This window comes from Ovis canadensis, chromosome 10 (assembly GCF_042477335.2).
Source record: "Ovis canadensis isolate MfBH-ARS-UI-01 breed Bighorn chromosome 10, ARS-UI_OviCan_v2, whole genome shotgun sequence".
Lineage (NCBI taxonomy): Eukaryota > Metazoa > Chordata > Mammalia > Artiodactyla > Bovidae > Ovis > Ovis canadensis.
Window position 1 is genome coordinate 79,880,657 of NC_091254.1, and position 15,773 is coordinate 79,896,429.

At 36.7% G+C, this 15,773-nt stretch overlaps 1 protein-coding gene across 1 annotated transcript; it reads left to right on the forward strand.

The window, feature by feature from the left end:
- The first annotated feature begins 14,232 nt into the window (after positions 1–14,232).
- LOC138446808 (inorganic pyrophosphatase 2, mitochondrial) lies at positions 14,233–15,358 on the forward strand. The gene has a single exon (XM_069602138.1). The coding sequence runs from the start codon at positions 14,259–14,261 to the stop codon at positions 15,168–15,170; it is 912 nt and encodes a 303-aa protein (XP_069458239.1). The 5' UTR covers positions 14,233–14,258; the 3' UTR covers positions 15,171–15,358.
- Positions 15,359–15,773: the final 415 nt, after the last annotated feature.

Consider the following 15,773-nt stretch of genomic DNA (forward strand, 5'->3'; position numbering starts at 1 on the left):
ATGGGAAAGAGAATTAGACTGAGGACAAAGAAACTTGAATTGTGGTATGGTTTTGATAACCTTGGGCACGTATCTGCGTACACTATGATATAATAATGTAGCAGTTAAATATATGGCAAAGAACTCATGGATATCTATCTGTTCCAACTAATGGTGAATTGTGGGCCTATGTATTCTAATCTTATAAATTTAATCTATTAAATGGGGAATTTAATGATTAACATTAAAACAAACATTGGCAATGTTTTTGAGTGTCAATATTGAAAATTTGAACACAAAAATATTTGACCCTCTTGGGAAAAAATCCATTACATAAGTATATTCTTTCTGAGAATAATATTGCCAAGTTAGTATGTTACAGATAATTCAGATATTCCTCTAGCGTCTTCAGTCTGCTTCATATAGTCAATCTTTCAGTCACCTTTCAGATTTCTGGAGAGAACATCTTGAGCTGGATGAAGGTCATAGCTATGATTTTGATGATCACTTTCTAACACCATACACAAAAATAAACTCAAAATGGATTATAAATGTAAGACCAGAAACTATAAAAATCCTGGAGGAAAACATAGGCGAAGCACTCTCCGACATAAATCACAGCAGAATCCTCTATGATCCACCTCCCAGAATACTGGAAATAAAAGCAAAAATAAACAAATGGGATCTAATTAAAATTAAAAGCTTCTGCACAACAAAGGAAAATATAAGCAAGGTGAAAAGACAGCCTTCAGAATGGGAGAAAATAATAGCAAATGAAGCAACTGACAAACAACTAATCTCAAAAATATACAAGCAACTTATGCAGCTCAATTCCGGGAAAATAAATGACCCAATCAAAAAATGGGCCAAAGAACTAAATAGACTTTTCTCCAAAGAAGACATACGGATGGCTAACAAACACATGAAAAGATGCTCAACATCACTCATTATCAGAGAAATGCAAATCAAAACCACAACGAGGTACCATTTCACACCAGTCAGAATGGCAGCAATCCAAAAGTCTACAAGCAATAAATGCTGGAGAGGGTGTGGAGAAAAGGGAACCCTCTTACACTGTTGGTGGGAATGCAAACTAGTACAGCCACTATGGAGAACAGTGTGGAGATTCCTTAAAAAATTGCAAATAGAACTGCCTATTGACCCAACAATCCCACTGCTGGGCATACACACCAAGGAAACCAGAATTGAAAGAGACACATGTACCCCAATGTTCATTGCAGCACTGTTTATAATAGCCAGGACATGGAAACAACCTAGATGTCCATCAGCAGATGAATGGATAAGAAAGCTGTGGTATATATACACAATGGAGTATTACTCAGCCATTAAAAAGAATACATTTGAATCAGTTCTAATGAGGTGGATGAAACTGAAGCTGATTATACAGAGTGAAGTAAGCCAGAAAGAAAAACACCAATACAGCATACTAACACATATATATGGAATTTAGAAAGATGGTAATGATAACCCTGTATGTGAGACAGCAAAAGAGACACAGATGTATAGAATGGACTTTTGGACTCTGTGGGAGAGGAAGAGGGTGGGATGATTTCGGAGAATGGCATTGAAACATGTATAGTATCATGTAAGAAACGAATCACCAGTCTGTGTTTGATACAGGATACAGGATGCTTGGGGCTGGTGCACAGGGATGATCCAGAGAGATGATATGGGGTGGGAGGTGGGAGGGGGGGTTCAGGATTGGGAACTCATGTATACCTGTGGTGGATTCATGTCAATGTATGGCAAAACCAATACAGTATTGTAAAGCAAAATAAAGTAAAAATAAAAATTTAAAAAAATTAAAAAAACCACACCAAACCAAGTAACCTTTATTATTTTCCATTCAATATCACTGAAATACAGAGGAAAGGAAAATAAAATTCACATTGACTATTGAAAAAATAAATAAAATAAAATAAAATAAAATTTTGTCTTACTTAGGAAAAGTGAGTTTCTTGTGAAAGTCAATCTCCATGTACCAGTACAATACACCCTCACCATATTATCAAAGAGACACTTCTTTAACTTTGTTCAAGGAAATTAGGGTTTGTACACTAATAAAATTATTTGACTGGAACCAATTTAAATATCATTGTAAACAGAGAGAGGTGAAGGGATCCAAGACAAAAGTGGAAATTAAAAAGTTTTCAAATTTAGCAAAATCTGAATAAAGAAGTTGTCTTTCTTTCATTCTTTCAAGTCCCTGGATTAGAATCACTAAAAATCTTACTTTATAGTCTAATCATACTTGCTGTCCCAGACTGCACAAAGGAAAATTCTTTCAACATAATGATGAAAGATGTTGGCCATACCATTTGTGAAAATTTTCTAAATACCTTTCAGTGAGATATCCAACAATGTCAGACCAGAGGAAATAAGCATATGCTATGTGACCAGGAATAATTCTATGTCTTATTATAATATGCAAAGGACACATAGTATTCCCCAAATCTATCTCAAAATGGGATGTCCAAGTTTCACTTTAAAATCTGGTGATAGAGCCTAATTTAGCAAGGCTAAATGCTACTGAGCCTGAGAGGAGGAATATAGGATCCATCCATGCCTTTCGCTGCTTTTATGTGTGATTACTTGCTAAACCAGAGATTTACTATTTCTACTGATAGCACAGAACTGAGAGAGTTGCAGTGAGGAATTCATACCTTCCTGATGCCAGATTCTGTTTCAAGCAGCAAATCACTGAGATTTTTAGTAGATCTGTAAAAAGAAAGGAAAAAAAGTGAGGAAGGAATCCTTCACTAAACATGGGAAAGGGAATATAACACAGAGAGAAGCTTTCATTACAAACAAAGACATAAGTTCAAGATTAGATAGAAATTTGCTTCATTGTGTATATAAAATCTGTGGGGCCATAACTCTTCATCCTGACCTGTTGATTTAATATTCAGTATATTGGATCACAGTAATTGTTTCTTCTTTCCTCATTGTAACCATTCAATATTTTCTAGTGTTTTCTTACTCTAAAAAAGGATGACTTTGTCTAGCAACTATAAATGTCAGAGTAGATTTCCCTCAGTTTTAAGTAGAGACACTGTGTTCTTTTTCTGTTTGTTTCAGCACTTTGCAGGGAATTTAACAGTTTTAAAAATAAGAAAATGTACCATATTTTGAACTCATAAAAGAGGGGTTAGAGGTATTTAAAAAATAGAAGCACTTTCAAAATTATCAAAGTTCCTGAATTATATTTGCTTTACACAACAAAGTTGAATAGCTCTTCTTGAACAATAGGTTAACCTATTGTTCTATCCCCCATTTGTAGTGTTATCAGAAACATATAAATGTGTTTTGTTTTCTATTGATTTGTTCCTCTTATCAAGTAAAGATTTATGTCTTGTTTTCCAAAAAGCCTTGAAATACAATTGCTTATTTCATCCCAGACATTTCAATAGACCGTTATGTAAACCCGATGCCTTGGTTTCTTCAACCTTGTCATTAATGTCAGCACATTTTACTGTCTTCTTTTTCATCCATTAAAGACATTAAACAAATTAGCATATGTGTAAAAGCCAGAAACTTAAAAAAAAAAAAAATCAATCCAAACCTAAAGAAATTGGGTAACAAGCCAAAAAGAAGCACAACAACTCTTTATTTATAAATTGCATTGATATCATATTCCAAGAGTCATTAGTGAATTGTGTGGAAGATTGAATGTCTCTGTATATTTGAAAAATGTTTTTCATAAGGTTTGTTTTCTATGAAAACATAAATATTACATAAAACATTTTCATCATTCAGGCTTCTTAGAATGTATTTGGAAAACTCAATGATATTCCAGTTTGAAATGTCGGCCACATCTTCCGCCCCTGTTGTAAACTCAGCTGTGGAAGAAGTATGTTCCCTCCCTACACTCAGAAATCTCCCTAGACTCCTATAGTAGAACAAGAATCTCAAGGCTTCAGTTGCAGCAGACAGCCAAAGATGAGTATAGTTCATTGAATTCAAAGTTAAAGCAGAAGGAGGCCCCCATTGTCAGTATTCATAGGCCAGCCACAGGAGAGTAAAGGAAAGTTTCTGGACTGCTAATTCAGGGAGCTGGGTACTCATTGATATCACACATATATACCATATATATGTCTGTGTGTATTAGTCAGGCTTCTTCAGAGAACCAAGTGAGCTTCCCAGGTGGTGCTAGTGGTAAAGAACCTGCCTACCAATTCAGGAAACAAAAGAGACACAGGTTCAATCTCTGGGTCAGGAAGATCCCCTGGAGTAGGGAAGGCAACCTACTCCAGTATTCTTACCTGGAAAATCCCATGGACAGAGGAGCCTGGAGGGTGACAATCCGTAACTGGCCATGTCTGAAGTGATTTAGCATGCATGCACCCAGAGAACCAATAGAATGCTTATAGAATGTGTGTGTAGGTATATGCTGTGCACTTATATATAAAGAGATTTATTATAAGGAATTGGCACATGTAACTGTGGATGTTTCCCAGTCTCAGAATCTACAGGGTGAGTTGGCAAGTTGGAAACCCAAGAGAGTCAGTGGTTTAGTTCCAGTCCAAATCAAGAGAGTAAAGTTATAATAGGCTCAAGATCCAGGAAGTTTTAGTTCTAGTCCAAAGGCAAGAAAAAAGCCAATGTCCCAGTTTGGAGGCCATGAGACAGGAAATATTCTCTCTTGCTTGGTGGAGGGATGGCCTTTTTGTTCTGTTTAAGCTTTTAACTGATTGAATGAGGCCCAGTCATGCTGAGGAAGGCAATCTGCTTCATGCGGTCTACTGACTTAAATGTTACACTCATCCAAAAACACCTTCAGAGAAGCAACCAGAATCATGTCTGACCAAATATCTGGCCACTTCATGGCCTGGTCAAGTTGATATATAAAAATAATCATCACGATAGACCAGACATTAATAAAACAGGAAATAGAGGAGCTAGAAAACCCAGTTAGACAACAGGGATATCTCTTCAAGGATATCTCTCTTCTTCAGGGTTGTTGTGATTCTATCTTTGCTGCATGGACACTTAGCACAGTAAAGACCTGATAGAAGGGGTGCAGAAATCAGGAAGTAGAGAATGAAAGTAACAGTATTTGCACAATTCTGATGACTAAACCTTAGTTCTTCAAGAGCTATGTATACTTGGGCTAATACTACTTCTTGCTAAGCTATATAAATTAGTAAGAGTTTGAAGCAGATTTTTTATTGTCATATTTTTAAATGGTTCCGATAGTGAAAGTATTCTAGGGCAAACAAATATTTAAAATGAAAAGCTCTGCTTTAATCTTTTCTACATGAGATGCAATCATCACTCATTGCAAGATCTATTATCAACTTGGAGTGTGAGACTGGAGAAACTGTTCCCATACAGTGAGTGGTGCTCATAAATGAACCACTGCCTTCAAAAGAAACAAACTGAAGAACGGATAATGAGCTCATCCCCTTTGTCAATATCTTATATAAGCAAAAAAGATCCTAGTGTAAATATTAAGACCTGATGCTATACTCCCAGAGTATCTGGTTTGTTATGAACCACGAAGTGTCGCTTCCTAAATACTAGAATAGGTAAGAAACAAGAAAGAAGATATGTAACAGAGGTCAAAGAACCTACATAAGAGCTGACAAACTACAGCCCATGGAATGACCAACTGTTTTTTCAGATACATTTTTAGTGGACTCAGACTGTTAAGAATCCATCTGCATTGCCGGAAACCCAGGTTCGATCCCTGGGTCGGGAAGATCCCCTGGAGAAGGGAATGGCTACCCACTCCAGTATTCTTGCCTGGGAAATCCCATGGACAGAGGAGCCCAGGAGGCTACAGTCTGCGGGGTCACAAGAGTCGGATACAACTGAGTGACTAAACAACAACAACAGAAAAGCAGGGAATGGAACAAAACAGTGACTTTTGCTTCATAACCAAAAAGAGACTTGTTCACCACCTAGAGGCCAAACTGGGCACCACTGGGTCATTCAGTGCCCCACTGAAGCCTAAAATGTAGGCTAATGATCATACCCACCACGTGGTTTAGTATGACAATTATTTGAGAGGATGCACAAGAGGTATTCATCATTGTGAGTGGCATAAAGCAAATAAGCAACAAATATTTGATTAATAAATATCAAATCATGTGATATTAGATATATTTAAAGCTAACAAATGCATGCTGTTTGTTGCTACCTTATCAAGATGCAGACCTCCTTGTATTATTCACCTCCATCATTTTGCCATACAAGGGTTCTATTTCACTCTTAACTAGGAAACTCTAAGCTGCCTGGGGACATAATTTCTTCTCCATCTATATGACCCATTTGACTTTTAAAACAGTATTTTTGATGAAACCAGCACTCAAGAAATCTCTTTTGAATTAAATTGAATTAGCAGTGGGATTTGTGAGAAAGAATCTAACAAATGCACGTGAGTACATATTTCAAAGATCCTAGAGTCCTGTTTTGTGGAAGAAACAAAGAGGGATACTTTTTTTACAGACTCCTGTTCCAAAAACAATACATCTAGAGTACCTATCTGCCCATTTGAAACAGCAGTCTGACATAGGGAGACCATGAAAGTCTCATAGAATTTAAGCAACTGAAATTATGTTATTCGTCTCATAGTGTTTTGTAATCATTGATACAGTTGGCTCTGCCCAACTTAAAGAAGCACAGTTTTGTCACCGTTGACTAACAAGATGACATTTGGTTAAGAAAGTTTTTACTAAGGAAAATGAGAAGCCCCAGAGAGTGTGGAGGCTGCACTTCTTTCTTTCAGGTTAATGTGACCCATTAATAGATTTCAGAGTTTCTGGTGCATTCAAAATTGGTTGATTAAATTCCTCTGCAAAGATTTAAAAAAAAAAAAAAAACTTCAAAAGTATCATAATCCATTTTAAAGAAAATTCTGAAAATTAGAGCAAGGGAGCCCCCTTGTGGACTGATTCTAATGCCATGTACAATAAATTATAGGTTAAATCAATGATTTCACCAGTATTTATGAGATAAATTCAGTAGATTGAATAGAAAAATTTATGTTCAGGTGGATCCTATCAAAAATGGATTACAACCTATTTATCATATATTTTGATAGGTACCTACTCAATAATTCATAGCAATTCCTAAAACCAGTACTGCTTGAATGAATCCTGAATTTTCCCAAAACAAACTGCTCTATTCCTAAGTGGTTTCTCCAACAAAGCCACCCAGAAGATTTATTCCAGAATGAATGGCTCATTCAAGCCCTCAAAAGCATAATTGGTGCTGGAAAACAAATATGTTTCTCCAGAAGACAGTGAATTTAGACAAAGGTAAATGAATTTGTTGGTGAATCCAGTTTGTTTAACAAAGGGGTCCCTGTTATTTAAAAACATACTTGTTAATATTTCTACCTAGAAAGCGGCTTTAAAAGATACATAAAATATACCCTGTTATCTTAGTGAAACTTTTCTAGTCTTGAAAGTTCAGAATGAAGTAAAAGAAAACTAAAACTAGATTTATGAGCAGTGACAGAAACAAATGCACTTCCTTTAGGCTAAGCTCCTCCATCTCTCATATCAGCAGCAGACCTTAAAGCAAACTTTTTTTAAAAAGTCTAGTTTTATTTTTTCCCATCTATCCTTATTTCTCCCATGGCACAATATTTTGATGAAATAATAAAAATCAGTCGAAGTAAGCAATTATAAAAAATAGCAATCACAGTTATTAATTTTTCATGTTTAATAAAAAAATTTCATGCACATTTTAAAAAAGAAGGCTGCATGTTCTGGTAATAGTTTATAAATTTATTGAATTTTTATGGCATTGGAAAATTGCCCAGACATTAGCATGTAGGGATAAACTCGATTTGATTTATACCACTTGAATACAACTGATCTCTATTGGAAAACTTCTCTGATGTTTTATTTTCTTCATGAGTGTTATTTTATTGTTTTTGTTGAGTTGATAAGCTGTGTCTGACTCCTTGCGACACCATGGAGTGCTGCACACTAGGCTTTCCTGTCCTTCACTATCTCCTGGAGTTTGCTCAAACTCATGTCCATTGAGTCAATGATGCCATCCAACAATTTCATCCTCTCCCATTCCCTTCTCATCCTGCCTTCAGTCTTTCCCAGCGTCAGGGTCTTTTCAAATGATCCAGCCCTTTGCGTCAGCTAGCCAGAGTATTGGGGCTTCATTTTCAGCATCAGTCCTTCCAATGAGTATTCAGGGTTCACTTCTTTTAGGATTGACTGGTTTGATCTCCTTGATGTCCAAGGGACTCTCAAAAGTCTTCTCTGGCACCACACTTCAAAAATATCAATTCTTCAGCACTCAAAAAAAATTTTTTTTAATTCAGGATATCTGAACAAAAACAGAATTTTGTTGTTTTCTGTCAAACCTCAACATAAATCAGCCATAGGTATACATAATCCCCTCCATTTTGAACCTCCCTCCCACCTCCCACCCCATCCCATCCCTCCAGATTAATACAGAGCACCTGTTTGAGTTTCCTGAGCTGTACAGCAAATTCCCATTGGCTATCTATTTTATATATGGTAATGTAAGATTCCATGTTATTCTTTCCATACATATCACCCTCTCCTCCCCTCTTCCCATGTCCATAAGTCTATTCTTTACGTCTGTTTCTCCACTGCTGCTCTGTAAATAAATTCTTCAGTACTGTTTTTCTAGATTCCATATATATGCATTAGAATATGATATTCATCTTTCTCTTCTGACTCACTTCACTCGGTATAACAGATTTTAGGTTCATCCACCTCATAAGTGACTCAAATGTTTCTTTTTTATGGCTCAGTAATGTTCCGTTGTGTTTATGTACCACAACTTCTTTATCCATTCATTTGTCGATGGGCATCTAGGTTGCTTCCATGTTCTAGATATTGTAAACACCACTGCAATGAACAATGAAATACATGTGTCTTTTTCAATTTGGTTTCCTCAGGGTATATGCCTAAGAATGGGATTGATGGGTCATATGGTGTTTTTTTTGTTTGTTTGTTTGTTTGTTTGTTTTTACTCTATTTTACTTTATAATACTGTGTTGGTTTTGCCATACATCAACATGAATTCACCACGGGTGTACATGAGTTCCCAATCCTGAACCCCCTTCCCACCTCCCTCCCCATACCATCTCTCTGGGTCATCCCAGTGCACCAGCCCCAAGCATCCTGTATCCTGCATTGAATCTAGACTGGAGATTCATTTCTTACATGATATTATACATGTTTCAATGCCATTCTCCCAAATCATCCCACCCTCTCACTCTCCCACAGAGTCCAAAAGTCTGTTCTATATATCTGTGTCTCTTTTGCTGTCTTGCATACAGGGTTATCATTACCATCTTTCTAAATTCCATATAGTCTACAAGCAATAAATGCTGGAGAAGGTGTGGAGAAAAGGGAATCCTCATACACTGTTGGTGAGAATGCAAACTAGTACAGCCACTATGGAGAACAGTATGGAGATTCCTTAAAAAACTGGAAATAGAACTGCCTTATGACCCAGCAATCCCACTTCTGGGCATACACACTGAGGAAACCAGAATTGAAAGAGACACGTGTACCCCAATGTTCATCGCAGCACTGTTTATAATAGCCAGGACATGGAAACAACCTAGATGTCCATCAGCAGATGAATGGATAAGCAAGCTGTGGTACATATGCACAATGGAGTATTACTCAGCCATTAAAAAGAATACATTTGAATCAGTTCTAATGAGGTGGATGAAACTGGAGCCGATTATACAGAGTGAAGTAAACCAGAAAGAAAAACACCAATACAGTATACTAACATATGGTAGTTTTATTCCTAGTTTTTAAAGGAATCTTCATACTGTCTTCCATAGTGACTGTATCAATTTGCATTCCCACCAACAGTGCAAGAGCATTGCCTTTTTTCCACACCCTCTCCAACATTTATTGTTTGTAAACTTTTGATGATGGCCATTCTGACTGGTATGAGGTGATATCCCATTGTAGTTTTGATTTGCATTTCTCTAATAATGAACAGACTGGTTCCAAATAGGAAAAGGAGTATGTTAAGGCTGCATATTGTCACCCTGCTTATTTAACTTATATGCAGAGTACATCATGAGAAATGCTGGACTGGAAGAAACACAAGCTGGAATCAAAATTGCTGGGAGAAATATCAAGAACCTCAGATATACAGATGACACCACCCTATGGCAGAAAGTGAAGAGGAACTAAAAAGCCTCTTGATGAAAGTGAAAGAGGAGAGTGAAAAAGTTGGCTTAAAGCTCAACATCCAGAAAATGAAGATCATGGCATCCGGTCCCACACTTCATGGGAAACAGATGGAGAAACAGTGGAAACAGTGGCTGACTTTATTTTTGGGGGCTCCAAAATCACTGCAGATGGTGATTGCAGCCATGAAATTAAAAGACACTTACTCCTTGGAAGAAAAGTTATGACCAACCTAGATAGCATATTCAAAAACAGAGACATTACTTTGCCGACTAAGGTCCATCTAGTCAAGGCTATGGTTTTTCCTGTGGTCATGTATGGATGTGAGAGTTGGACTGTGAAGGCTGAGTGCTGAAGAATTGATGCTTTCGAACTGTGGCATTGGAGAAGACTCTTGAGAGTCCCTTGGACTGCAAGGAGATCCAACCAGTCCATTCTGAAGGAGATCGGCCCTGGAATTTCTTTGGAAGGAATGATTCTAAAGCTGAAACTCCAGTACTTTGGCCACCTCATGGGAAGAGTTGACTCATTGGAAAAGACTTTGATGCTGGGAGGAATTGGGGGCAGGAGAAGGGTACGACAGAGGATGAGATGGCTGGATGGCATCACTGACTTGATGGACGTGAATCTGAGTGAACTCTGGGAGTTGGTGATGGACAGGGAAGCCTGGCGTGCTACAATTCATGGGGTTGCAGAGGCAGACACAACTGAGTGACTGAACTGAACTGAACTGAACTGAATGATGAGCGATGTTGAGCATCTTTTCATGTATTTGTTAGCCATCTGTATGTATTCTTTGGAGAAATATCTGTTTAAGTCTTTTCCCCACTTTTTGATTGGGTTGTTTGTTTTTCTGGTATTGAGTTGTATAAACTGCTTGTTTATCTTGGAAATTAATCTTTTGTCCATTGTTTCGTTTACTATTATTTTCTCCCATTCCAAGGGTTGTCTTTTCACCTTGCCTATAGTTTCCTTTGCTGTCCAAAAGCTTTTAAGTTTAATCAGGACTCACTTGTTTACTTTTGTTTTTATTTCCATTACTCCAGAAGTTGGGTCATAGAGGATCTTGTTTTGTTTTACATCATCAAGTGTTCTGCCTATGTTTTCCTTTAGGAGTTTTATATTTTCTGGTCTTACATTTAGGTCTCTAACCCATTTTGAGTTTAACTTTTCATATGGTGTTAGAAAGTGTTCTAATTTCATTCTTTTACATGTAGGTGTTCCGTTTTCCCAGCACCATTTATTGAAGAGGCTGTCTTTGCCCCATTGTATATTCTTGCTTCCTTTGTCAAAAATAAGATACCCCATAGGTACATGGGTTTATTTCTGGGCTTTCTATCTTGTTCCATTGGTCTATGTTTCTGTTTTTGTGCCAGTACCATGCTATCTTGATGACTGTAGCTTTTTAGTATAATCTGAAGTCAGGAAGGTTGATTCCTCAAGGTCCATTCTTCTTTCTCAAGACTGCTTTGGCTATTCAGGGTCTTTTGTGTTTCCATATGAACTGTGAAATTTTTTGTTCTAGTTCTGTGAAAAATGCCATTTGTAATTTGATAGGGATCATATTGAATCTGTAGATTGCATTTGGTATAGAGTCATGTTCATGATACTGATTCTTCCTACCCAGGAACATGGAATATCTCTCCATTTATGTCATCTTTGATTTCTTTCATTCGTATCTTATAACTTTCTGTGTACAGCTTTTTGTCTCCTTAGGTAAGTTTTTTCCTAGATATTTAATTTTTTTGTTGCAATGGTGAATAGGATTGATTCCTTAACTTCTCTTTCTGATTTTTCATTATTAGTATATAGAAATGCAAGTGATTTCTGTGTATTGATTTTTGTATCCTGCAACTTTGCTAAATTAACTGGCTAGCTCTAGTAATTTTCTGATACTGTCTTTAGGATTTCCTGTGTACAGTATCATGTCATCTGCAAGCAGTGAGAGCTTTACTTCTTCTTTTCCAATCTGGATTCCTTTTATTTCTTTTTCTTCTCCGCTTGCTGTACTTAGGACTTCCAGAACTATGTTGAATAATAGTGGTAAAAGTAGACACCCTTGCCTTGTTCCTGATCTTAGGGGGAATGTTTTCAGTTTTTCCCCATTGAGAATAATGTTTGCTATAGGCTTATCATATATGGACTTTACTATGTTAAGGTAGGTTCCTTCTATGCCCATATTTAGAAGAATTTTAATCATAAATGGGTGCTGAATTTTGTCAAAGGCTTTTTCTGCATCTATTGAGATTATTATATGGTTTTTATCTTTTAATTTGTTAATATGGTGTCTCAAATTGATTGATTTGTGTATATTGTAGAATCCTCGCATTCCTGGAATAAACCCAACTTCATGGTGTATGAGCTTTTGATGTGTTGCTGAATTCTGTTTGCTAAAATTTTGTTGAGGATTTTCACATCTATGTTAATCAGTGATACTGACCTGTAGTTTTCTTTTTTGTGTTGTCTTTGTCTGGTTTTGGTATCAGGGTGATGGTGGCCTCATAGAATGAGTTTGGAAGTGTTCCTTCCTCTGCAATTTTTTGAAAGAATTTTATAAGGATAGGCATTAACTCTTCTCTAAGTGTTTGATAGAATTCTCCCGTGAAGCCATCTGGTCCTAGGTTTTTGGTTTTGGGGAGATTTTTTATCACAGTTTCAATTTTAGTTCTTGTAATTGGGTTTTTCATAATGTCTATTTCTTCCTGTTTCAGTCATAGAAGATTGAACTTTTCTAAGATTAGGTCCATTTCTTCCAGGTTATCCATTTTATTTCCATATAGTTGTTCATAATTGTCTCTTATAATCCTTTGTATTTATGCTTTGTCTGTTGTAACTGCTCCTTTTTCATTTCGAATTTTGCTGATTTGATTCTTCCCTCTTTTTTTCTTGATGAGTCTGGCTGAAGACTTGTCAATTTTATCTTCTCAAAGCACCAGCTTTTAGTTTTATTACTCTTTACTATTGTATCTTTCATTTCTTTTTCAATTATTTCTGCTTGGATCTTTATGATTTCTTTCCTTCTCCTAATTTTGGTTTGTTTTTTTTTTCTGTTGTTCTTCTTCTTTTTCCAGTTCTTTTAGGTGTAAATTCAGGTTGTCTATTTGATGTTTTTCCTGTTTCTTGAGGTAGGATTGTATTTCTATAAACTTCCCTCTTAGAACTGCTTTTGCTTCATCCCATAGGGTTTGAGTTATTGCGTTTTCATTGTCATTGTTTCTAGAATGCTTTTGATTTCCCTTCTGATATCTTCAGAAACTTGTTGGTTATTTAGTAATGTGTTGTTTAATCTCCATGTGTTTGTGTTTCTTACAGTTTTTTTTATTATTATTGTAATTGATACTTAGTCTCATAGCATTGTGGTCAGAGAAGATGCTTGATACAGTTTCAATTTTCTGAAATTTACTGAGGTTTGATTTTTGACCCAAGATGTGGTCTATCCTGGAGAATGTTCCATGTGCACTTGAGAAAAAGGTGTATTCTTCTGCATTGGGATGGAATGTCCAGAAGATATCAATTAGATCCATCTCATCTAATATATCATTTAAGACTTGTGTTTCCCTATTAATTTTCTGCACTGATTACATGCTCATTGGTGTGAGTGGGGTGTTAAAGTTTCCTACTATTATTGTGCTACTGTCAATATCTCCTTTTATGTCTGTTAGTGTTTGTTTTATTTATTGAAGTGCTCCTATGTTGGGTGCATAGATATTGATAATTGTTATGTCTTCCTGTTGGATTGCTCCCTTGATCATTATGTAGTGTCCTTTCTTATCTCTTGTAATATTCTTTATTTTAAGATCTATTTTGTCTGATATAAGGATTGCTACTCCAGCTTTCTTTTGATTCCCATTTGTATGGAATATTTTCCATCCTCTCACTTTCAATCTATATGTGTCTTTAAGTCTGAAGTGGGTTTCTTGTAGACAGCACGTCTATGGGTCTTGTTTTTGTTTCCATTGAGCCAGTCTGTGTCTTTTGGTTGGAGCATTTAATCCATTTACATTTAAAGTAATTATTGGCTGCGCACCAGCTGGGCCTGGCCCCCTGGGCGCTGCCCGCCTGCCACGGGGAGCGAGCACAGGGCCCGGGTCACCTCGGACCATGGCCCTGTACCGCACAGAGGAGCGCGGCCAGCCCCACTCTCCCGATTACCGCCTCTTTTTCAAGAATGTAGCTGGTCACTACATTTCCCCCTTTCATGATATTCCTCTGAAGGTGGACTCTGAAGAGGAAAATGGCATTCCTACAAAAAGAGCACGAAATGATGAATATGAGAATGTGTTTAACATGGTTGTGGAAGTACCTCGGTGGACAAATGCTAAAATGGAGATTGCCACGAAGGAACCATTGAATCCCATTAAACAAGATGTAAAGGATGGCAAGCTTCGCTATGTGGCAAATATCTTTCCTCACAAAGGTTATATATGGAATTATGGTGCCCTCCCTCAGACTTGGGAAGATCCCCATCGAAAAGATAAGAGCACAGACTGCTGTGGAGATAATGATCCTATCGATGTTTGTGAAATAGGCTCAAAGGTTCTTTCTCGTGGAGAAGTTGTTCATGTGAAGATCCTTGGAGTTTTGGCTCTTATCAATCAGGGTGAAACAGACTGGAAATTAATTGCTATCAATGTGAATGATCCTGAAGCCTCAAAATTTCATGATATTGAGGATGTTAAGAAATACAAACCTGGCTACTTAGAAGCTATGCTTAATTGGTTTAGATTTTATAAGATACCAGAGGGAAAACCGGAAAACCAGTTTGCTTTTAATGGAGAATTCAAGAACAAGGCTTTTGCTCTTGAAGTCATTAAATCTACTCACGAATATTGGAAAGCCTTGCTTATGGACAAGTGTGATGGTGGGGCTATAAATTGCACAAATGTGCAGGTATGTGATAGCCCTTTCCATTGCTCTGAAGAGGAGGCAAGATCATTAGTTGAATCGGTGTCGTTTTCACTGAATAAAGGAAGTAATGAAGAAGATCAAGTATGGCACTTCCTTGGCAAGTGATTAGAACATCTGAAGGCCTGCCATCAGGATTCCAGTCTCTAAGAACACTGAGATTCAACCTCCCCCAAGTGCTAGAAACAGGCAGAATTTGCTAATTAACTTCCTGTTGAAACTTCTTTTTTTTTTTTTCTCAAGCTTTTTGCAATATGCAATGTGTAAATAAACACTGACATTTTTGAAAAAAAAAAGTAATTATTGATATATATGGTCCTATTGCCATTTTCTTAATTGTTTTGCATTGATTTTGTAGATCTTTTTTCTTCTCTTTTACTTCTTGACTATATAAGTCTCTTTAATATTTGTTGTAAAGCTGGCTTGGTGGTACTGAATTCATTTAACTTTTGCTTTTTGAAAAGCTTATTATTTATCCATCAATTTTGAATGAGATCCTTGATGGGTGTAGTAATCTTGGTTGTAGATTTTTGCCTTTCAGTACTTTAAATATATCCTGCAATTCCCTCCTGGCCTGCAGAGTTTCTGCTGAAAGATCAGCTATTAAGCATATAGGGCTTTCCTTGTATGTTACTTGTTGCTTCTCCCTTGCTGCTTTTAATATTATTTCTTTATGTTTAGTCTTTGTTAGTTTTATTAGTATGTGTTTTG